General features: G+C 46.2%; 1 protein-coding gene across 7 annotated transcripts in view; it reads right to left on the reverse strand.

The window, feature by feature from the left end:
- UROS (uroporphyrinogen III synthase) overlaps positions 1-24555 on the reverse strand; it is a 37661-nt gene that overhangs the window by 3007 nt on the left and 10099 nt on the right. The window contains exons 5-11 of one of the 7 annotated variants that reach the window (XM_034931696.3): positions 23693-23767; positions 18898-18972; positions 9567-9647; positions 7605-7690; positions 6359-6457; positions 765-845; positions 57-487 (exon numbers count right to left, since the gene is read on the reverse strand). In XM_034931696.3, coding sequence (XP_034787587.2) covers positions 350-487; positions 765-845; positions 6359-6457; positions 7605-7690; positions 9567-9647; positions 18898-18972; positions 23693-23767 — 635 coding nt within the window. In that variant the 3' untranslated portion in view covers positions 57-349. Of the gene's footprint in view, positions 1-56; positions 488-764; positions 846-3000; positions 5865-6358; positions 6458-7604; positions 7691-9566; positions 9648-18897; positions 18973-23692; positions 23768-24555 lie in introns of those variants that run through there. The other 6 variants (XM_008969350.4, XM_034931694.3, XM_034931692.3 and 3 more) reach the window with 6 other exon arrangements.

Consider the following 24555-nt stretch of genomic DNA (forward strand, 5'->3'; position numbering starts at 1 on the left):
TACCTGTCTCCTCCCTGAACACAGCTTTGCACTTAAAATGACACACAGCAACCATACACTCAGTAAGCACAGGTAGTCTGTGTGGTTTATTTGACTTCCTTCCTGCTGGGCACAGGAAACTCTCACAGGGCTAGGATTTAAGCTGGCTTCCACAGAGGGCAGTCACGTGCACGTGGGCCTGAGGCCAGCCCCAGGTCAGGTCCTGATCCCCGGTCCTCAGGTGCTTCCACTCAGGCTTGAGGCAGGAGTCTGACGGCAGCAGCTCCCGAGAGCCCTTGCCGATGCCTGGCTCCATCCAGAGCCAGCCCAGCCCAGGGAGGCTGCATGGGGCAAGCGCTAGGTGGCTGACTCAGCAGCAGCCATGGGGCTGGAGAGCCTTCCTGATGCCAGTGGCCAGGGCTTGTGGCGTGGGGCTCTCTGCAGTGCAGCTTACAGGAAGGCCCTGGGCGGCCAGCGCGCGAGCCGTAGCGGGGCCGATGGCTGCAAACTATAAAGACAGAAGAGAGAACAGGGCTTCAGCACACCAGGAGGGGCTGGGGCAGCAGGCAGCTGGATGTGTGCAGGGGCTGTCAGCCAGCTTTGCGGTTGGACGTTACTGCTCATGTGACGTGTTTATAAAAATGACAACACTGCCCGATTCTAGCCCAGCTTCTGAGCGTGCAAAATACCTCTGCATCCACGCTCTCATCAGTCTGCCACCCTGAGCGACTGTCGCCAGGCTCAGGTGAGGGGCAGGGACTTGAAGGCCCCAGGCTGGTGCTCACCATCACGGCTGTGTCAGTGCAGTCCTTCCTCAGAGGCTCTAGCTCCAGACAGTTCTTCTTCGGGTATTGGGGGCCCTGGGTCTGATCAAGGGGAGGATGGTGTGGCAGGGGCAGTGACTGAATCCCCAGGAAAGTAGAGCCATCAAGGTCAGGGCTCTGCGGCCACAGGGTTGGGATTTAAATCCCAGCTCCACAGGACAATGACCTTGGCCCATGGCCCATCCTCTCTGGCCTCCATCTCCTCATCTGTCAAACCGAAAAGATAACAGGACTCTTCACTGGGCTGCTGTGGGGATTAAATGAGGTGACAGGTGTGAACCACTTGGCCTGGCCCAGAGATAAGCTCGATGACCGTCATGGGCTGCTGCCTATGTTGTCGTGATACTTCCAATCAGCCAATCCGGGGCACTGGCCTCATCCACAGGACACCTCTCTCTGAACAAGCACCACAGGCTCGATGGTTCTGTGCAGAGCCTCGCCTGGGATGGAGCACTGCTTCTGTCCCGGCTCTGCCCCCTGCTAGCTGTTATTAGTGCAAGTCCCTTAGCCTCTCTGATCCTCACCTATAAAAGGGGCACAGTTACCCTGGCCTCAGAGGGCGAGTGTGGGGGTTAAATGAGAGAAGGTCCTCATCCCCCACTCTCCTCTGCATTGAGACTGTGGACCCCAAACCTGTTGGGAGCAAGTGAGCATCCAACACTGGCAGCCCCTGCCCAGCACTCCGCTTCATCCTCCCTCCCAGCAAGTGAGCAGCAGGCCAGGTGCTAGTGGAGGTAACAAGCCACCTGTACCTCCGCATAACCTCGGATGCTGCGGGACTGAGGCTCCTTCCTCCGGCTGAGTCAGAACGAGGGGAGGGAGGCCACTGTCCTGCAGAGGCCCCGCTCCCACCCCGCCCACAGTACTGCCTTGCTAAGCACCCATTGCTTAGGAAACTCCCTGAGGAAAAAATAAAGTTGGACCCCTACCTCACACAACACACAAAAATCAATTCAAAACAGATCAAATACCTAAGTTCAGAGCTAAAACTACACAACTCGTAGAAGGAAACATAGGAGTAAATCTTCAAAACACTGAATTAAAGCAACACTAAATTAATGGTTTCTTGGATACAACACCCGAAGCACAAGAAACAAAAGAAAAAAACAATAAATTGAACTTTATCAAAAAAGTAAAAAGACAACTCGCAGAATGGGAGAAAATTTTTACAAATCGTATGTCTAATAAAAAGTTTGTATTTAGAGGCCAGGCATGGTACCTCACGCCTGTAATCCCAGCACTTTGGGAGGCCGAAGTGGGCAGATCGCCTGAGGTCAGGAGTTCGAGACCAGCCTGGCCAACATGGTGAAACCCCGTCTGTACTAAAAATACATATAGTAATCCCAGCTACTTGGGAGGCTGAGGCAGGAGAATTGCTTGAACCTGGGAGGCGGAGGTTGCAGTGAGCTGAGATCGTGCCACTGCACTCCAACCTGGGCAACGAGAGCAAAACTCCGTCTCAAAAAAAAAAAAAAATGTATTCAGAGGCCAGGCGCTGTGGCTCATGCCTGTAATACCAACACTTTGGCAGGCCGAGGTGGGCAGATCACCTGAGGTCAGGAGTTCAAGACCAGCCTGGCCAACATGGTGAAACCCCCATCTCTACTAAAAATACAAAAATTAGCCAGGCATGGTGGCGTGCACCTGTAATCCCAGCTACTCAGGAGGCTAAGGCAGGAGAATAGCTTGAACCCCGGAGGCGGAGGTTGCAGTGAGCCACAATTGTGTCACTGCACTCCAGCCTGGGCAACAGAGCGAGACACCATCTCAAAAAAAAAAAAAAAATTGTATTCAGAATAAGGAATTCTGGCAATTCAACAATAAAAAGACGAATAACCTGGGTTAAAAGTAGGCAAAGGATTTGAATAGATATCTCTTTAAAGAAGATATAAAAATGACTAACAAACACATAAAAAGATGCTCAACACTGTTAGTCATTAGGGAAATCAAAATCAAATGCATGCTGAGAAACCACTTCAGACCCACAAGGATGGCCATAATCAGAGACAGAAAAATAAGGACATGGAGGATATGGAGAAACTGGAACCCTTACACATTGCTAGTGACAATGCAAAATGGCACAACCACTTTGGAAAATAGCAGTAATTCGATCGAACGTTAAAGTTACCTTAGATCTAGTAAATCTACTCCTAGATATATACCCAAGAGAAATGAAAATGTATGTCCACACAGAAAATTGTATTTGAATGTTCAGCATTATTTAATAGCCTGAAAGTGGAAAACAATCCAAATATCCATCAACTAGTGAATGGGTAAATAAAACGGTCCTCAGCGTGTACTATTATTTGGCACTAAAAAGGGATGAAGTACTGGTACCTGCTACAGCATGGATGAACCTTGAAAACACTATGCTAGTGAAAAGAGTCAGTTACAAAAGACCACATACTGTATGATTCTATTAATATCAGATGTCCGGAATAGGTAAATCCATGGAGATGAAAAACTGTTGAGTGGTTGCCAAGGAGTGGGAGGAATGAGGGAATGAGGGGTGGCTGCGAATGGGTACTGGGTTTCTCTTTGGGGTGATGATATGTCCTGGAACTAGACAGTGGTGATGGTTGCACAAATCTGTGACTCTCATAAAAATCATGTTAAAGTTTACATATTGGGCTGGGCGTGGTGGCTCACACCTGTAATCCCTACATTTTGGGAGGCCAAGGTGGGAAGATTACTTGAGGCCAGGAGTTTGAGATCAGCCTAGGCAACACAGTGAGACCCCATCTCTAAAAAAATTAAAAAAAAAAAATTTTTAAGTTTACATATTAAAATCATAAAAAGTAAATTTTATGGTTTGTGAATTACATCTCAATAAAGCTATTTAAAAATTTGAAAAAAAGAAACTCCCTGGGACTGGGAACCAGCAAATGGCAAACATGACTGTAGTCCTAGAGCAGGGGTATCAATAGTTTGGTGAAACGGCAGCTTTTTCACAGGAGCCTTTCACTCCTGTGTCAATGAATGCTCACATGATGCTGCCCCACAGAGCAGCAGTCTTCCCCAGGCCAGGCGAGGGGGCCCAGCATCAACGTTCTTTCTCCATCCCTGGCACAAACTGGACGTGAGTGCACCAGCCTGGCTTTGGGGGCAGCAGCCACGTTCACAGCCTGGCTCTGCCACTGTGGCTAGTGAGCACTAGGTGTGAAGATACCCACCTCACAGGCTGCAAGGGCATTTTGCTGTACACAGGAAATTCAGCTGCTGCCATTAGTGTGGTGGTGGTGGTTACGAATCTGCTTACCTACTGCTTTGCAGTGACATCTCTGTGGCATTTATAGACAAGTGCGTGGTCTTCCCAAGTCAATGGATAAGTAGCAAGTTCAGGTCGGAAGTCACCCCCTTTGATCTTTTGTGGTGCGCCTGCATGTTGTGCAATGCTGTACAAACAGTGGGCCCTACAGGGACTCCTGGGGAGGGAGGACAGTAGCAAATCTGAGGCTGAGCTGAGACAGAAAAGCCTAACTACCAACTCACGGGCTAGGACTGTGTCCTCTGTGAACCTTGAAAGCACCTCACTATCCAGCGCCAAGTCCCAGTGTCGAGGGACAACTCACACCCCACACACAGTGCCTTCGTGGCCCCCAAGCAGTCCACAGTCACTGTGAGCAAGGCCAGCTCTGTCACTTTCTCCTCTTCAGCAATGGCAGAGGTGTTAACTACTGGCAGGCAGGGTAATCAATCACTGTAGTAAGAGGCGAGGGGGCTACTGAGAGCTCCTCAGAGTGTCTGGAGGGCTGCAGAAATGGGTGTGACAGATGCAGGATAGGAACACGCACTCAGCCCCCAGCTGCCATGGGTGTGGACAATGCAGGCAGCAGTCTATTCGGAAAGGCCTGAGTTCTTGGTTCAGATGCTGAGTATCCATTTGTGCTTTTAAACATGCTCACTTTGAAAGAAGATAGAGTATAAATCTTTTGTTCTTCCTCTAGGCAAACACTGAGAAGCTTGGGGAAAACTGTGTTAGGCTTATACCACCAGGCATCTCACAGCATTGTGTGACTCGGGGGTGGGTGGGTGGGGTGGAGGTGGGGACTCCTCCTACAGGCCCAGGAGAGAGGCAGCAGGGCACAGAGGGACAAGAACCAGAGCAGGACCAGCACCGTGACCCATCCTGACCTGCAATATGACGTAAGCGCTCGCTATGGACCAGTTGCCATGCTAAGCACTTTATGGGTCCTATCTCTTTAATTTTTCTTTTTCTTTTTTTCTTTTATGGGGCAGGTATGGAGTTTCACTCGTCACCCAGGCTGGAGTGCCGTGGCGCGATCTCGGCTCACTGCAACCTCAGTCTCCAGGGTTCAAGCAATTCTCCTGTCTCAGCCTCCCATGTAGCTGGGATTATAGGCGCATGCCACCATGCCCAGCTAATTTTTATATTTTTAGTAAAGACGGGGTTTTCATCATATTGGACAGGCTGGTCTGGAACACCTGACCTCAGGTGATCCGCCTGAGGCCTCCCAAAGTGCTGGGATTCCAGGTGGGAGCCACAGCGCCCGGCCTCTCTCTAATCTTTCTAACCACAAGATTCAGATACTGTTTTTCTTCCTCGGTGACCTGTGTGAGTCCTGGGCCTTCTAGGAACTCAAAACATGACTTTGGCAAGTTGTTTAACCTCTCTAGCCCTCAGTGTCCTCACCTGTAATGAGGAACACTGACCTCTTTTTCTGGATACCCACCACTGGACTGGTGTGAGAATTGTATCAGTTACTGCCCAGAAGTGCATCAACTGCTCAGCAGCTCCTGAGACCATGGCAAGGCATCACCATGGCTGACAATGTGGAATCAGTCTTCCCAGGTTCAACTGCAGCTCTTCCTTCTCAGCAGTGTGACCTACAGACAGGCCATATGACGTCTCTGAGCCCCGTGCTCCATCTTTAAAACTGGGAGAGCGGTGCATACTCCCCACATGAGATGCACCTGTGAGAAGGCAGGTGAAGCCTTTTGCTCTTCCTGACTGCAGTGAGTGGCAGTGTCTGTCCTTGGGCTCTGGGTCACATCCTGCACCCTCTCCTCAGTCCCTCTGGAGCCAGTTCAAGGGTGTTTCTATTACAGACACAAGAGTTGTGGTTATTTGTAGACTCATAATAAATACAGTCCCTAGTAAGTGAGAATGTAAACCCTTTAAAAGATATGAAAAAGGTGACTGCTTTTAGAATAGACAATAATGGCAAACATAAGATGGGGGAAAGGAAGGAAAGGATGTTAACACCTGTACCAAGCCCTGAGCTAATTCAGGACTTTACTCAAATTCCCTCATGTAATTCTGAGACTCATGCTAAGCAGGGAAGACCATACACATGTCTATGAAAGCCACAGAGAGACAATTATCCCCATGCTGCAAGTGAGGAAACGGGCTGGGAGAAGGTGAGCAATCTGTGCAACAGCCCAGCAGGAGGTAGAGCTGCCCTTCCAATTCTAAGGCACCTGCTAGGCCAGGGGTGTCTCACTTGACATTGAAGCCCTAGGATAATTCGTAAAGATTAAAAAAAAAAAAAAAAAGAATCTGAAAAAGACCAAAAGCTCACTGAATAACTTACCTTAATTTGATCGATATTGTCACCAGATAACTCCTGAATGTGCTTGAGACTGTATGTGAGGCCAGAGGGACTAAAAAATGTGATGCTGGCTGGAACCCCCTGTGGGGAAGAGAAAACAAGATCAGTCCTTGCCATGAGACTGAGGAGAGACAACATTCCTCCAGCTTCATCCGCATCAAGCCCTCAAGCCACAGGCCACCCAGGCAGTTTTAGCACAGGAGTGGTTCCCCGCTGATGCTGGCATCCTCTGCTCCAGTGAGGCAGGATTCTGGTAGGGAACTGTTGGAAAGAGCAGGCTGCCATCAGAAAGCTGGTGCTGCTCCTTGGTCGCTCTGCTGGCCCCCAGGTCTGTGTCTGCCTGGCCAGAGGACATGGGCATCCCGGAGCTCATGTGCCCAGCAGCCTAGACAATGCCTCTAGCTCCTGTGGTCATACGGCACTGATCACATGAGGCAGTGGTGTGAGGCAGTGCTGGCTCCCTGTCAATGCTCCCTCCTTCTGGAAGCAGAGCAAGCAGACAAGCCTGCCTGGCCTTTCTGCATTTGGTTTGTCCTATCAGGCCCTCCCAATACCAGGCAAAACATTCAGAAGCTTGCCCTGGGAGAGGAAAGGGAGGTGTTTTACTGCATATAAATGCTGAAGACATCAAGGAACTCAAGCAAGAGCTATCCATTCTCCTGCCTGAGTCCTCCAACAGTCCCCACGGACTCCCAAATTCAATCCAGACTCCTTGGTGGCCACTGTCAGCTCTTCCCACTATGGGCTCAGCCTCCCTTTCCAGTGTCTGCCCCTCCAGCTCCACCAGCGCCCCCGTATGATGAATAGCAATGATAACATCAAGGCCACTATTTACCTCAGGGTTGTATGTATCTTCGATGCTGTACAAAAAGCTTTGCGTAAATTATCTCCTTTAACCCCTATAAAAACTTACCACTTCCTCAAAGTCACCACATTAATCTCTCCAAACAGGGAGGTTTCATAGACCACCTACTACAAGCACCTCTTACCGAAATCACTGATTTCAAACCAGCTTGCAATAGACATTTCATGAAACAACCACAAAATTGTTTCCATTCCTAATTCTAGAATCCCAGACCAACTATGTGACAGGAAAAGGCATGCAGGTGACAGCTGGGGACAGTGAAACCACATATAGAACCAACATCTGTCAGCTCGTGCCCTTCACCCTGTGCTTCCCCACCTGGGCACCCACCCTGCCAGAACTCTCCCCCGAAACGCCACGTACCTGCTGGGAATAGTAGCTGTTCAGGTTCCCTTGGATTCCTGGGTGTGCAACTGTCTGATACACAGTTATGCTTTCCATGGCAATCCCTGGGCACAATCAAAAGCAGGAAAGACTTTACCGCACTGGGCACACAATGGGGCCTCCACCACTTCACAGCACAGTTGGTGAAACCTCCCAATACAGCACCACCCTCCTGGAACCAGCTGCTTGGAAGCTGAGAGGCCAGACTCAGCAGAGAGGCCCTGAACAGCCCTCTGCAGCCTGCTGAATGCTGTGGAGTGGTCCTGTGGAAGAGGAGGCTGAGACGGCAGAAAAAGAACAAAGGCCCAGAAACCAAAGCCTTCATTTGTACCCAGAATGTCTTTTGTTCCCAGGCTTATGTAGGTTTGTCCACACAAGGCCGTCCCTAGTCACTCCATGGATCCCACACAGACAGGTTGCATGACACCAGCAAGTGTAGGAAGGGCAGCTCTTGGGAGAGGCCTGGAGTCCAGATCCCTGGCTGCACTCCAGCTGTGCCTCCACATGGCCACGCGTCCCCTCTCTGGGCCTCAGTGTGTCCACTTGTACAAGAACTGATTAAGCCGTGGACTTTCCCACATTCCTCCCTGTGCCATTCAGTGACTCTGAATATTCCCAGGGGTTTTCAGGGCTGGTGATGAGGCGCCAGGCACTGAAGGGACTCACGCAATTTCAATCAGATATTGACTTATGAGGGGCAGCCAGATGGTAGGTGAAAAGTAGTGAAAACTCAGGCTTCTGAAAATAAAATGGGAAACTCTCTCAGAAGAAATGATAACTTCAGCATAAAAGAGCAACCTATTGCCATTTCATATCCCTGAAAACTAAAGAAATAAACTGAAGTATCAAACCTCTGATTTATATATTATTTATTTAAGGGTAACTGAGACCAAGCTTTCTCTTATTTTATCCTGGTATTTTCTTGTTCCCGAAAAGCTAATGATTTTGCTGATCTTATTACCTAATGTCCTCTGCCTTTATTCCTGGTAGCTTTAGAAGACAGATGATACGGGTAGAAGGGATACGATCTAGCTCCATTTTAATACGGGGGGAAAGTTACAAGGTCTAGGGTCATCCTGGGTCACACTGCTCATGTGGACTATTAGAGCTTCAAAACCCTGGGAGAGACAGTAACAGTCATAGTTCCATGAAGAGCTTGCCTTTGGAGAACAAGGTGTCATGCTACATGATCTCTGAACACCTCTATGAGGCAGGTACCATGGTTATGTACAGATAACCATATTTCACAGATAAGGATACTGATGCACAGAGAGATTACATCACTTACCTTCATTCACATAGCTAATAAACAGCAAGAGGGAGAATTCAAATCTGTTTTTATCTCATCCGAAAGCTGGTACTCCAAACCACTGATAGACTTTGCTCCCAGACTAACTATGTGACAGCAAAAGGTGCGCAGGTGACAGCTAAGACATCTGCATCGAGGACGGTGGCATGCTTCAGAGGCAAGAACTGGTTTCTAGGTGCTGACAGTCTTGGGAGCCACGGCAGATGGAGCTGGAGCGGCAGGTGGAGCTTGTGTGGCTCGGCTGGAGGGTGCTGCATGCTATTATAAGGTCGGCTACATTTGTAGACTTTCTTCTACATGTGGAACCAATTCTATGGTTTGTCACCTCAGTTATCTGCCCAGGGGCCACCTCCACATCTCGATCTCCTGTCCTCTTGGTGAAGGACTGGAGACACACTGTGTGCTCCTAGCTTGAGCTAACAAGCTGAGAAGAGTGGATCCAAAGAAAGGAAAGTGCAGACTGCACGTCCACTCTTCCCATGAGCATGGCCTCTGCGTCTCTTGGCCTGGCTTATCCAACCCAGCCCTGCTCTCCCTTGTGTGCTCTCTGCAGGGCCACCCACTTCTATCACTGCAAAGGCTCCTGGTGGATCCCAAAGTGGTAAGGGATGCAGTTAAAGCATTCTACTCGCCTTTGTCCTTGAGCGCTTTTGGCAGGATTTCTCTTTTGAGGTTTCCACAGGGAAATAGAAGAGGCAGTGCTGAGGACTCCCCTGTGAATAAATAACCAGGCTTTGTGAAAACTCAGGGCCAGTGCCTGTGCACAGGGGAATGGGGAGGGGCAGCTTTGGGAAGGGGGAAGCAGCCCTGGGCTCCAGGCCTGGCTCTGCTTCTAGGACTCAGTTTCAGCATCTGTAAACAGGAAGAGCACCTGCTACCTTGCTGAACTTGAAGGGTTGTTATATGAAGATCATAAGAGGTAATGTGTGTGGAGGTGCTCAGAAAATGAACATCCACACAAACAAGTTAGCCACATTCTTTTAACTCCCTCTGATCCTGAAGTGACTCCCTAGCCTGCAGTCACTATTTAGAAGGCAGACTTTGCACCTTAACTAAGTCAGGAAGGTAAAGATCAGGCCTGGTGCTGACTGGCACTGGGGCAAACATTTTCTACCTTTAAAGAGGCTCCAGATGAGCCAGGGCTCATGCTCAGGAGGCAGCCGGTAACCGGCAGCCAGGAGTGGCTCTGCAGCCACCCTCAACAAAGACAAGCTGACTGCCCACTCCTCCTCTAGCCACACCAACAGCCACTAGGCCAAGTGCCAAAAGGCGAATGCACAGGCCTTAGAGAGAGAAGCCTGCTAAGAACGGCCTGCCTCTCCTTTCACAACCTCTGCTCCCAGCATCTCCACTCCGGGAAGACTTAAGGGCATTTTCAGCCCTTAACTCTTTGCAGAATAGTGAGGACAGCATAGGATTTGAATGCCAATTTGCAACAATACTGTCCAAAAAAGCTGATGAGTTGTCAAATGCCAGAATCTTCCCCAAATGTGAAAACACAGCATTTTAGTAGAACCAGCCATTTCCCCCGACATCCATCCGTAAGACATAAGAAATTTTAATGGGTGTTATTCATACACATTGTATATTTTCTCACATCCTTATGATCTCTCTGATCACATCTTCTCTGGTGACTACAATGAGAGGAAGGAGCAAAACAACCCCTTTCCATCCAGTACCACCTCTAGCAAGCAGCAGCCAAACAACAGGAATAACTGCAGGCCACTTAATTTCAAGCGTATAAAGGCTACATACTGGTGAATGTTTTCTTTATTTAAACTGCTCTGTAAATATCAGTACCAACATAAAAGAAAATAATGAATTGGGAGATTGTTAAATTCGTTAATAGATGCCTGCTGATTTCTCTCTTCCAGTGTGAGGAAATGTTTTCATGCTCTGCATCCCTAGAGACATATTTTCAAAGCCATGTTCAGAGGCAATTTTCTTCCCTGTTTCTGTGTGTCTATGTGTGTGTTGGGGAATGCAGGGTGGAAGATGTTAGGAGCCAAAGCTCTTCCTGGGGATCCAGTAAGAAAACTAAAGTCCAGTTTTTCAGCAAGCCCAGCCTCACAGGTGTGCAAGGGCCTTGGAAAGATTCAGGAATCTTCCCTTGGCAGCACCTCTTGTGAGGGTCCAGTGGAGTCCTGAGCTGCTCATTCTTATCTCTGACTCACAAGGCTGGGCTGAAGGGGTACGTGGCTCCCTGAGGGCAGCTGCTTGTCTCTATCTCTCCACCACCTGTGCCTTGCAGAGAGCTTGGCTCTGCAGGCACACAGGGCCCACAAATGTCCAACCAGCTCAACTGACTTCACTGAAAAGGCACCACCCTGTCAGCAGAAAGGAGAAAATTGAAAATGTCCTGGCTGAGTCCTCCTTTGCTGGTGAGGAGAGATCTACAACTACATTTCCTGAAAACTAACCCACTTCAAAAAGCCAAAGACAAAGGAGTTATTCCCTTTTGGAATATGCTTAATGCCTGGGGATTTATCTTCAGCCCCAACAGGCCAATGGGATGGTTAAGGCTGACACAAAAATAGTGAACTGTGGAGCTCAAAGGCTCTGCTCTCCGTTCATTTAACAGGAAGGAGGCATGGAATTCTGGGCTGTCCGGGCTGATGATGAGTAACAACACTGAAAATCCTAACACAGTATTATTATTACGCAGCTCAGGAGGGGGCTTGATAAAGTCACTGTAGGCAATTAAGAAAATGATGATAGAAGCAGGAGGCAGACAAATGCCTAGGCAGATAGGGAAGGGTCCCCGGTGAGACCTCACCTTCAAGTCCAGAACAGCCTGAAGTCTGAAAGACCAGATTGGTGGTCCCGGATGAAACCAGCGACCCAGGGGCAGAACGTCTGCCCGTTTGTCTGCCCTTTCCCAATTGATTCTTTCTGAATAATGCCTTTTAACCAATCAAATGTTGCCTTTTCCGATACTACCTATGGTTTACCTGGGCATCCTCATGTGCGTGCTGGGGGAACGGGGCGGAGCCACTAGGATTCACACCTTACGCAGGGGAGGAGCCTGGCCTCATCAGCTCATGTGTGGTACCCCTGGTATTCAATAATGAGGGAGAAACCTGCTTGGAGAATCCCTCTCTTTGTTGAGAGCTTTTCTTTTTTTTTTTTTTTTTGCGATGGAGTCTCACTCTTTCACCCAGGCTGGAGTGCAGTGGCACAATCTCAGCTCACTACAACCTCTGCCTCCTGGGCTCATGCAATTCTCCTGCCTCAGCCTCCTGAGTAGCTGGGATTACAGATGCAGCCACCAAGCCCAGGTAATTTTTGTATTTTTAGTAGAGATGGGGTTTCACCATGTTGGCCAGAACTCCTGACCTGGTCTCAAACTCCTGACCTCAGGTGATCCACCTGCCTCGGCCTCCCAAAGTGCTGGGATTACAGGAGTGAGCCACTGCGCCCAGCCGAGAGCTTTCCTTTCACTTAATAAGTTCTGCCCTTCTCACCCTTCAATGTGTCCACATGCCTAATTTTTCCTGGTCATGAGACAAGAACCCAGATTTAGCTGAATTAAGGAGCAAAAAGTCCTGCATCAATGACACTGACTTTTTAAAATGTCATCTTACTGAAGGATGTGCACACATGTGTAGAACAGTAACAACTTCCAAGTTAACAATGACTTCCCCGTCTCGGGCACTGCCATGAGAATCAGTTCGAGCAGACAGTGGGTGCCTGAGTGCTGATAATAAGGATGAGGAGGCTGATCGGAGGAATGGAAGAAAAGCCCAGTAAGTCTGCCAGGCTGCAGAGACTTTCCCAATCCAGGAGGACATTTCAAATAAACTGCAGTGCAATCTTTCTGCCCACACAGTTTCTCTCTCTTTTCAAAAGTTATACTGTATTCTACCTTTTACCATTTAGTGTGTAATTACTTTCCCATTAGAGGAGATATCTGGGAAAGAAGGAGAATCTATCAGAACAATGAGTTATCAGATTAAATGGATTAATAGCTTTAAGCACTTACAATAGTGCCTGTCACAAAGTAGTAAGTGTTAACTAAAATAAATAGGCATAGCTATGAATCGGCCTGTTTACTACAAGCATTAGAGGCAGATTTTTAGCTTTTAAAATCAAGCATCAAAGTTTACTGAGAAAGAAAAATCATTAATGCCTTGGTAAAGCCAAGGTGAAGGTCCTTATTAGCAGTCAACATGGATTTTTATTTGGATATTCTAATTGCAAATGGAAGATTTATTAGGACCCATAGATATGCTGGTAATAAATTAGAGGAAATGGCAGAAGCTTTGCAAAGAATGCAGACCAGTATTCTCCCAGATAAGGTCAGAATATGTTAATATCTATCCAACCAAGCCTTGAGTCAGTTAACTGAAACACCAATGTGATCACTCAGCAGTGACATTGATCTCTTCTGTCTTGTGTTTGCAAAGCAGGGACACCAGCCTGATGGTTCTGGGTCTTCTAATGAACGACTCAGAGGTTCACTTCTGTCTCCTTACAAACAAACTGTGGGTACAGCTCAATGTCTTCACGGAAAACAGGCAGGAGCCACCTATTCTATTAAAGAGCTAATTGTCAGCCACCCATAGAAATAATTACTATTCTTTGTAGATCTTAATCCCACAAGCAATGTCAAGATCTAGCATTTACATTTATTTCTACATTTTTAAAAGAAGGGCTTTGATACCATTTATGCGGTGATGATGACTCTCTAGAAACAACATTAGAAACAAAAAGCCTGGAGCCAGACAAGACCCATCTGCATCCTGTACCAGGAGCCCCTGGAGCGAACCCTCCACACTGATGTGTGGCTCCATGACCTGAGGAGCTATCCCATGGGGCTGGGGCCACATGGCACGGGGCCCAGCCAGTGCTCTCTGATCCAGAAAGCTGGAACAACTGTCTGTGGCTTCCCTGCAGCTATTTCAACACCTGGCTGAATAAAAGAGAGTCACTGCCTGTCTAGGCTGCTGTTAAAGAAAATGACCCCCAGCAATCCAGTCTGGAACATTCCACAGAAAGCAACACATTGGCCATCAGGCCTTTTCCTTTCAGTTGCTTAGCCTCAGATGCTCTTTGAATTGGCCTCCAGAGGGCTTCTCGACACTGGTGCATGGAGAGGCCTCTTCCGAGAACACCATGTGGCACAAGTGGCCACAGAAGGACAGGGCCAACCGTCTTTACTAGCAGCAAATGGTGAACACTTTCTACCACAGATTACAGTCTCCTGAACTGTATGTTTTTAGCTTGAAAATGTCTCACAGTGCTGGCTCATGAAACATTCTAGAGAAAGCCTAGCAGTATCTCTTTATGTACAGCCCAGGTAGGGAGGGTAGGTCTGAGATGGCACGAACTCCCAGCGATGCAGACTGAGGCATCTGTGCGAGGCCCTGTGCGCTCCTGGAGATGAGTTGAGGTCAGGAGCTCCCAGCAGCCCCTTTCCCTTGGGGCTCAGGCTGGCCTCACCCTCAGGGGCTTTCCCCACCGCCTTGCCACCGAGGATGCAGCTAAACCCCAGATATTACTCCAATGATTCATCAGCATAAGGGCATGTCCAAACCCACTTTCTTCACTTCAAGAGATTCCTCTGACTTCTCCACCTGATGGAAGAGAAATGAGCATATTTTGGACTTGGACTAAGTATCTTTTAGAAGCACACAGAGCAAGGGAGACAGGAAGAGCTTTGGAGTCAGCCAGTCCTAGGCTTGAGCCCCAGCCTAGCACTATTAGCTCTGTTCCTATGGACAAGTTTTCCCTCTCTGAGCTCAGTTTCTTCATGAGCAAAAGCAGGTCTAGTAATCGTTCCCATGTCACAGCTCAGTACCACAATATGTCAGACAATTAAAGGCATGCACAAAATGCCAATGTATGTCAGACTCGTAACGGGCCCTCAAACTCCCTTATAGCATTTCTGTTATGCCCCCAGAGCCTCCAGGACCCCGTGGAAGCTGCCTGCCAGCAAGCCCTGGAGCACACTGAGCTGTGGGAAGACGGCTCCCTTCAAGGCAAGACCTGCCACAGCACCCCAGGCCCTGCTCTTAGACTGCGATGCCTCTGTAGGTTTTAAAGAATGCTCTTTTTACTTAAGGGATAAATTTCAGAGACACTCCTAAAAAGTCCCACGAACAAGAGAACTGGGTCCTAATCCAGTGACTGCCTTTTGGGCCCAATCCTGGCTGTACCTAGTGATGCCCGCTAAGAGGGAGCAGGCAGTGTTGTGTTCCCTTCTAGGCCTGGGGAGGACCAATCCAGCCTGAGTCTGACCCGCAGGGGCTGATGTAAGGCCCCGTGCCTCAGGGCTCCGGTCAACTCTCAGAGGCTACTCAGTGCTCCCCAGCTTGCCACCCACTGCCCCTGCCATGCTGTACTCTCCAGGAAAACCCTCTCCTTCCACGTCTCTGCTCAGTGGCTCCCTCTGAGTGGCGGGCTTGGCCATGGCTACTGCCTGAGGGAGGGCCTGCCCTTCTCTGTGGAGAGGAGGCCATGCCTTTTGTACAGACTTTCCTGAAGACCTCTGCCTTCTTTTGGACACCCTGACATGACACTGTGATATAAGAGGAAATATTTCGTTTTCCTCCCTGTTCCAGGCACAGAGCTTCTGAAACTCTTGCAACTTCCCATTAGAGGTGAGAGGAGCATCTTTTGTTATTCATGATAAACCCCTTTTAACCATACTGGAGTTTATGCTAATGAGGTGACTGGTGGTGGCCCCTAGAAAGCTTCAGGATGGGGGCTGAAGGCCACACAGAGGATCACAACCATGTGATCAAAGGGTTGGAGACGGAGCTAGTCACCAGGGGTCAATGATTTAATCAATGGTGCCTACATAATGGAACCTCCATAAAACCCCTCAACTATGAGTTTATAGAGCTTCTGGGTTGGTGAACACATCCATGTGCCAGGAGGGTGGCGCACCCAACTCCATGGGGGAAGAAGCTCCTGTGTACTCAGGACCCTTCCAGACCTCTTCATCTGGCTGTTTATCTGTGTCCTTGTTATCTCCTTTATAAAAATCAGTACACCTAAGTGTTTCCGTGAGTTCTGTGAGCCATTCTAGCAAATTACTGAACCTGAGTAGGGAGTCGTGGGAACTCCTGACTTGTAGCCAACTTGGACAGAGGTCCCTCAGCATCCAATACTTGTATCTAAAGTGGGGGACAGTTTGCTAAGACTGAGCCCTTAAAGCTGTGGGGTCTGGGTTAATTCTGGGTAATGTCAAAATTAAGTTGTAGGACACCCAGCTGTTATCTGGAGCATTGGAGAATTGGTCATTGATATGAGGAAAAACCCCACCTATTTGGTATCCTGAGTGTTTTACAGGTAGAAACAGGTATCTTAATAGCAGGCCCACCATACAAAAACTGTTCATACCTCTTCTGGTCACTTAATCCACCCTGCCTTATCACGGTTACTGATGTCTATGTTCCCCACCCTACCCCACCTCCAGCCCCAGCTAGGCTGGGAACTTCCAGAAGACAGGAATGGAGTTAAAACTCCTCTTCAGTCCCAACGCCCTGCAAAGGGCCTGGCACACAGGTGCTCCGGGGTAAACATCTGCCGAACCATATAGAACTGACTTGTTCTCCTGTGATGTGGGAAGCAATATGGGGGGTGGGGCAAGAGAGGCGTCAGTCAATGCATTAATACCTGAAAGCCGTGTCCGAGCCGATGAATGCACATCCACTGAACTAAGGAGGGCACAGGCTCAGGATTGCCAAGTGGCCGAAACACTCTGGGACTACAGCTTATTCATCTGAGTGGCCAGAAAAGGCCCGTGTAGTTCCTCTAAACCGGAGGCTCCTTAAGCCTCTGCCCACCAGAGTCAAACACAGAGTCAAGCACACTTACGTCTTCATCCCTGCAGGAGCCCCAGTCACTGTAAATCAGAGTGGATGGAGGTGCTTGGCCAGCATCTCCTTGAGAGCAGGTCGGCATGGAGCAGATGCCAGTCAGGCCTCTGAATGTGACAGGCCATGGGATGAGCAGTGGCCTTGCTGTGCTGAGTGTGAATTCCAGCCTGCCACTTCCTAGCTTGTGACCTTGGACAAGATCTGGGCCTTGGTCCCCCAAGAGTCTCTATAGCAGCACAGTCAGAAAGAACTTTTGGTGATGATGGGAATGTTCTGTGTGGTCCAATTTGGTGCCACTGGCCACAGTGACAAGTGAGCTTGTGAAATGTGCCCAGAGTGACTGAAGAACTAAATTTTCAATTGTATTTAATTTCAGTTAATTTACATTTACATTTAAATAGCCATATGTGGCTAGTGGCTACTGTACTGGACAGCACAGCTTGCAGTGGACATGATTCTGACTTCATGGGGTGATGGTGAAGATTAAATGACATCATACAGGCCACGTGTCTATGTACCTGAGACACGCTGGGCACTCAGTAAATGCTAGTCTTCAACGTTAACACTGAGCGTATAGTGACTCAGGAAAGGTACAACGAAGTTTTTTTAAAAGAAATTAGAAAAGAGAAAAAAGGAGAATTGGAGAACTTGGAAAGGATCCACTGAGCCCAGCAGTATCTCTGCTGTTCCCTGACTGCTCAGTGCCGCCCCCAACCCAGACGACTCTGTCAGGGGCCTAATTAAGCTCCAGGGATCCTCAGACCACAGCATAGAAAAAGATGCAGGCCTTTCTCTAGAACAAGCTCCCAGTAACACAAAGAAACATATAAGCTAGAGAACCTTCAGGCAACAGCAATGACTTACGGCAGGAAGACTTGTAAGTAATGCCTTATAAGACGTTAGTGTACAAGTTTGCACGTCAAGAAAGGCCAACATCACCTTTAGGAGTACTTTTTTTTAATAACATAAATACTTTGTTTTACCAGAAACAAAACCATCTATCACTGTTTCAGAAGCCATAAAGAGACCTATTCAAGGTATACTCTCTCCCTATACCACTCATCCTGATCTCACCACCCAAGGGCCAAGGCATATACCCCTCTCCTGGGACCACCTTAAGAGGAAACTCTCAGCTGTCAGCAGTTCATCTGACCCTGGCCTCCCAGCTGAGCAGACACTCAAGCAATTTTAGAAAGGGGTCAGAAAACTCTAGCCTGGGGTCAAAGCCAAGCCCATTGTTTGTTTATTTCCTATGGCTGCTCTCATGCTTCTGTTGCAGAGATTAGTAGTTCTGACAGACCATTTGCCTGCGAAGCCTAAAATATCCTTAACAGATGAAGTTTGCCAGCTCATGATCTCTAGGAAAGCCTGGATTTCCTCCTCTTCAGCAATCTAAGATAAGATAGTTCTACTTCATGCTCTCATGGGGGTGTATGATCTTACACCTACAGCAGGGGAGTCAAATGACAAGGTTGTAAGAGCTTGCGGTTGTACTGGACATTCAGGGAAGAGAGAGGAAGAGAGATGCACCTTAGAGGTGGGGCTGCCCTACAAGTAGACGGTCAGCCTTCCCATCCCTCTTGCTCCAAGAATTTCTGCCTATGTATCTTCTGAAGCCTACAATTCCATAATTAGTTTAAGACTAAGTCCCCATTTAAATGCTAACACCCCTAGAACAAGTGCCACTTTAAATCCAAGTCCACAGGCAGCCCAATGATGAGTCAGTTCTTTACCTGGGAGCAAGCTGGGAGAAGGAATTCAGAGACAGAAGTAGCTCCTGAGAAGGGAAAGGACAGTCCTCAGGAAGGGGAGAGCACCCACTCACACCTCCTGCCTCTGCTCTCTTTGGAATCCCTCAAGTGATCTCTCCTCTGTTTTTATCTCCCAAATGTTTTATTTTGTGTTATGTTCAAGTCAAGTTCTTTGGTACAGGGGGTAGAAGGAAGTGGGCTAAACCTCACAAAGTATAGACATACACAAATACAAATAGGCTATGCTCCCAGAGTGGGTTATACGATGCTCACCAATCAATCTCACCACCAAGAATGCACTGAGGAAATATTCTTTTCCCTAGGTAGTGGTTGTGAGGTCAACAAAAAATAAATGGCTTCATTTGGAGTGATGTTTTTCTACTTACTGGAACAAATATATTCTGCAAGCTTTTCTGCATTTCCACAGGTTTCTCCTTCTGTATCCAGGCCAATTTTACTCACTGGAAAACAACAAAGAAATGTATTTCTTAACACGGTTATTGAAGTCCTTTTGTTCCAGTGTTATTTTTTAACGTGCAAATGCACAGGTATGCAGTTTACAAATCACATAGAGGATGTCTTTTCTTGAAAGCCACTGAGGGAAGATCACAAGTGTCTGTTCAGAAGAGAAAGCATCAGGTCCTGGTACCTGCACCCCAGTTGTGTAGGCTGGGTAAGTAAGGCCTTAACTAGCTTCCCTGAGCCCCACATAGCTCATCTACACGACGGGGAAACACCAACCACATGGAACTGTTTTAAGGATCGTGTCAGATAATAAGAGCAAACTGCTTGCCATCTAGGAGGTGCTCAACAAAGACTGTTTTCTCTTCAGTCAGGAAGGAGATGATGCGCATTTGGTACTTTTTCAGGAATCGGCATTACAGAGCCTTCATTTTTTTGGGAGGATGTGGCCAGACCACATCCAGAAAGGTGTTATGGCTTGACATGGCCAGACTAAAATGGAAGGAAGGGGAGGAAAGGTTTCATAATAATCTGCTAACAGGGACCCACGGCGCTACAAATACAAGTCATTTAGGATGAGGGGCTATACCAGCACTTTTGTGAGACCCCTATTCATGAACCAAGTAAGAAGCTAACAGACTCAGGCTCCCCCTGCACTTTTCCAGACAGCACTTGGCCACTCCACAAAGCGTGCTGATGAAGGGAGGCCCCAGGGACTGGCTCAGTCAACACTGCTACCTGCTCACAGGAATGCGGAATGCCTCTGAGGAAGGAAGTGCTGTGGGCTTTCCACTTAGGAGTCACACAGAGGCTGGTTAGTAACAAATGGCAGCTTTAATAAAAACACCAGCAGCTTTTAATGTATGGATCATTAAAAACATGCTGAATCAAAGAAAAATAAAGCTGTAACTCAGTTCAGGAACTAAGCCCTTGCTTATGCTACAGTGGCAACCGAGGCTGGACCTCCTGTCTGAGCTTAGAAGAGCTAAACGCATCAAAAACAAAAGTAAACAAAAAAACCTGTAAAAATCCCACAGGAACTGAACTGAGACATAAGAACTTAGCAGTGACGCTGGTAATCAATATTGACATAAATATGCATTTTTCCCAAGTAATGAAACAATAATAACCATAACCAGAACATTAACTCTCATATATGGCTTTGCTGATCACAAAGTAAGCACTTGCTCATTTGATCCTCACACCACAACCCTGTGAACAAAACAATTACTACTGTACTTGAGAGAGAAGGAAGCTATTAAGCAGTGGCCAGCTCTATTTGTGAGGGCAGAGACTGGGGCTACCTGGTCCACCCCACAGTCCACAGATGGCTCTCAAGAAATGTTTGGGGAATGCATATTTGGTCTAAGGTCTCAGTCCCTGCATGTGGCAAGACTGACTCTGCTTCAAGTCAGTACGACATTTCAACCAACACTCCGGCTGGGCAAGCCCATCTTAAGGGCCCTGCCCAAGTAGAAGCTGACAGTGAAACTTCAAATTGTCTCCAACTGTGTTAAATAAACCTGCCAGAGAGTATTTTTTACATTTGAGAGGTTAAGACACTGACTGCCACAGTTAAAGGGACTATAAGAATGTACTACCAAGTTTGGCTAATTTTTATTATTTCTGGTAGAGAAGAGATTTCACCATGTTGCCCAGGCGGGTACAACCAGTCTTTCTGTGTTATGAATTCCAAGTTGTTAATTGCTAAGCTATCTTCTGTGACATCACTGGTCTGGGTTTACAAGGCCAAGCAACAGTGCCTACTAAATGGCGCCCAGGTCCAACCTTGCAATCAGATGGGAAAGTTGGGGCACCTGACCTTTGGGCAGCCAAATTGAAGGCATTCCTAGGATATGGCTGGCTGAGTTGCAAGGTATCAAACCACAAGCCAACCATCTTTGCTTCTTCAATAAAAATTAAAATGTTATTAAAATATGCATATATTATTGAACCAAATAATGTTCTCAGGAGATTTTATGTAGACCAAGTACAGTAAGTCCTCACTTAATGTCAACAATAGATTCTTGGAAATTGCCACTGTAAGTGAAACGACATACAGCAGGTCCTTGAATAACATCGTTTGATTCAACATGTTTTCATTACAACATTGATAAGGAAAAAAAAATTTGTTTCATTATGTATCATTTCACTTGAAGTGGCAGTTTCCAAGAACCTATCAACAATGTTAAGTGATGACTTTCTGTATAATGTTACATAGCATGTACTTTTGAAAAAAATTTATTTTCAAATAAATAGAGACAGGGTTTCACCATGTTGCCCAGGCTGATCTTGAACTCTTAAGTTCAAGTGACCTGCCTGCTTCTGCCTCCCAAAGTGTTAGGATTACAGGTGTGAGCCACTGCACCCAGCCAGCATGTACTTTTTGCCATCTATTATTAATCAATAATACCTGTAAAATTATGTCAGCATGCAACATTTATAAAGAAATACTGGCATCTTCTCTCACTGGACTTCCACACCGAAATCCCTTGCTGTTCACTGGACCCTTGTTTTCATTTCTACTTCAAGAAAAATGTCTACCTTGTCTTCTCTTTGCTTCAAATGTCCAACTTTCCTAACCTGATTCCCAGGCTCTAGGGAGCCAGGGGTGGCTCTTGACTAGAGGGCTTGTGGGCAGTGGAAAGTGGCTCCTAATGATCCCTGTGATCCATGCCCCTGTGTCATCCCTCCGCTTGAGTGTGGGCTGGACTTACCTGATTCAAGCCAAAAGAAATGGCAGAAGAAATGGATGCCACTTCCAAGATTAGGTTATAAAAAGACTGTGGCTTCAGTGGTAGGTGCTCTCTTTTGCTCTCTCTTGGATTGCCTTGCAACAGGGGACGCCAGCTGCCATGTCTTAGGTAGCCCTCTTGAGAGGCCCATGTGAGTGAGCTGGGAAGCAGATCTTCTGAGGCCCACTGACAGCTATGTGAGTGATTTTGGAAGCAGACCCTCCCCCAAGTCAAGCCTCAAAATGTCTGTAGCCCTGACCACCAGCTTGACCATGGCCTGGTTACAGAGAACCCCACTAAATCATGCCCAGATTCTGGCCCACAGAAACATTGAGATGATAAATGCCTGTTTCTAGCTAGTAAGTTTTGGGGTAATTTGGGGGTAATTTGTTGCGCAGCAAAGATAATACATTGGGCCTGGTCTCCTCCCAGCTGTTGGTGCTCAACTTCTGATAACTCTCCAGGCTCCTGCTGAGATTCTAGTTGAACAGAAACCTCAGAGAGTTCAAGCAATGCCTCGTCCCCATACCTACTCAAAAGAGCTCCTTTGTACATTATTATATCTGAAAAGGTGAGCTAAAATAGAATGTTCAAAGTTGGGTGATTGACTTTCATGTCAAGGAAAAATGTGGTTTCCTTTCAAAGACATTTTTAAAAGTTACAACACTCTAATTTCCTCTCTCCTTTGATAATATGTTCCCTGTATTTAGAACATGTCCTTTTCCTTCACAACTGAATAAACAGGGACCAGACTGAGTCCAGTGAGTGCCTAACTGAGACCAAGGCCCTGCTGCTTGTGCTGCACTTGATATGGTCCACTCTCAGCCACTCTAAGTCTCAAGACATAGATGCTCATCATTCATTGTATCACCATAGTCTTTTTTCTCATTTTCTTCTCATATGACAGGACAGTGACAGCAAAATGCATAGTGATGCTACCGAAATCAAACTGAAGGGGATGTGATGCTCAAAATGTTTGCTTATCAGTGAATGTGTGAAAGTTTGGAAAATGTATAAATATACTGTGTATTTGATAGTTGAGTTTTTGGTAGGAAATATAGAGAATGAAAGAAACTGGCTATTTTCTTTCCTCTTCTCATTCAGGAAAAAATGATAAAAGAAAGTAACAAGCAAATTCTTAACTTATTTTTGGAGAGAGATGTGCGGGAGGGAAGATGGTTTCCTTGGCAACCAAGCCACTAATTCCCTTTCCCTGGCTGATCTGCTGAGCTTGTGGTAAAAGTCATGCTGCTCAGAAGATCTAGGAATCATCTTTTAATTCGCTTAGCAACTCCCAACTGGTTTCTTCCCCAGCCTCATTTTGTTCTCTGGAAAATGTGCTTTTAATTCTTAAAACTATTTTCACTCATATTATACATTCCTCTAATATTTTCAAATTCACTGGACAAATTGAACTGTTCTGAAACAAAGTTACAGGCTAATTTATGACAATTGCTAAGCATTGTTTTAAGTATTTAAAATGCTTAATGTTAATTTTTAATGATTACTATTTACATTTTATGCTTTAAGAAGAATAAATAGACTCAAGACTGGAAAAATGCATAAAATATTAAGAAAACTAAAAAAACCAACTATAATATCACTATCTGGAGATTTAGGCTTTTAAAAAAATTATAGTAAAAATATAACATAAAATTTGTCATTTTAATCACTAAGTGCATAATTCAGTGGCATTATGTACATTCACAATGGAATTAGTCAGCCAAAGGGTACAAATATTTTAATAAAGCTTTTGCATACATACTGACCAAGTGGTTCTCAAAAGATGTAAACCAATTTTTAATGCCATTTGGAAAAGTTTGATTATATTTGTTTCACTGCATTCTTATCAGTAGTATTGTACACTTAATTTTTGCAAATTTAATAAGCAAAAAATAATATTTTTAAACTGAGTTAAAGTGTTTTTTAAAACTGAAAAGGCTAAGCCATTTTTTGTTGTTTTATTTTTACCTTGACTCCTTACCTAGAGAAGCAGTAGCATTTCCAACCACATACACTGACTTGGCATTCCATTTTTCTTTCAGAGACCTTTCCCAGACTGTAAAACATGAAATGATATGTGAATTGCAAATACCAAAGTGGCCATTTGGACTGTTGCCCAAGGCTGCTTGTTCACCCTAAGAAACTGTGAGCAAAGCAAACTATTAGCAACCAAATGTAAAAAACAGCATCTCAAACTAAAATTCCATTTTCACTTTGTTCATGTTTTATAGGCAATTTTTAAAAAATTGCTTTCATAAATGTTTTAGTACTCCTTGCTTGAAATATTAGCCTATCTCCACAGTTGGTACTAGAAGAATTTTAATGGGAACCACGAAATCAACATAACTTGAAGAATTAATCTGCATAGTGAAATCAAAAATTTAAATCTAGACTTTTAAAGAAAAAGACACTGGTCATTTAAAAAAAGCAACTTAAATGTCTAACAAGGAAATCCAATTGGTTTATTTGGGACATAAATCTGAAAGCAGTCAACAAACTGTAATCTCAGAGGAGAGGGTTCGTTTATCCATTACACCAAAGTAAAAATAATAAATTTCAGGTCAATTAACAAACACAATTTGATACAGAATATTATCATTTTATGATCAAACAAAATCTTTAAATATAGATTAAAGAAACACAAAGAGAAAATGGATTGTATAAATATATCATAAAGCCACTGGGCATTCATTACATTTTTAGAAAACAGGGAAATAATGGTTCTTCCTTTCCAAAATCTGGTTATGAACATAACTTTCCCTTAAATTCAAGAGTATTCCTCTACCCTTTACATTAAGGGAAATTCCCTTTGAAATGGTAACCAAAGATTGAGTTCCACTTTGC

Source organism: Pan paniscus, chromosome 8 (assembly GCF_029289425.2).
Source record: "Pan paniscus chromosome 8, NHGRI_mPanPan1-v2.0_pri, whole genome shotgun sequence".
Classification (NCBI taxonomy): domain Eukaryota; kingdom Metazoa; phylum Chordata; class Mammalia; order Primates; family Hominidae; genus Pan; species Pan paniscus.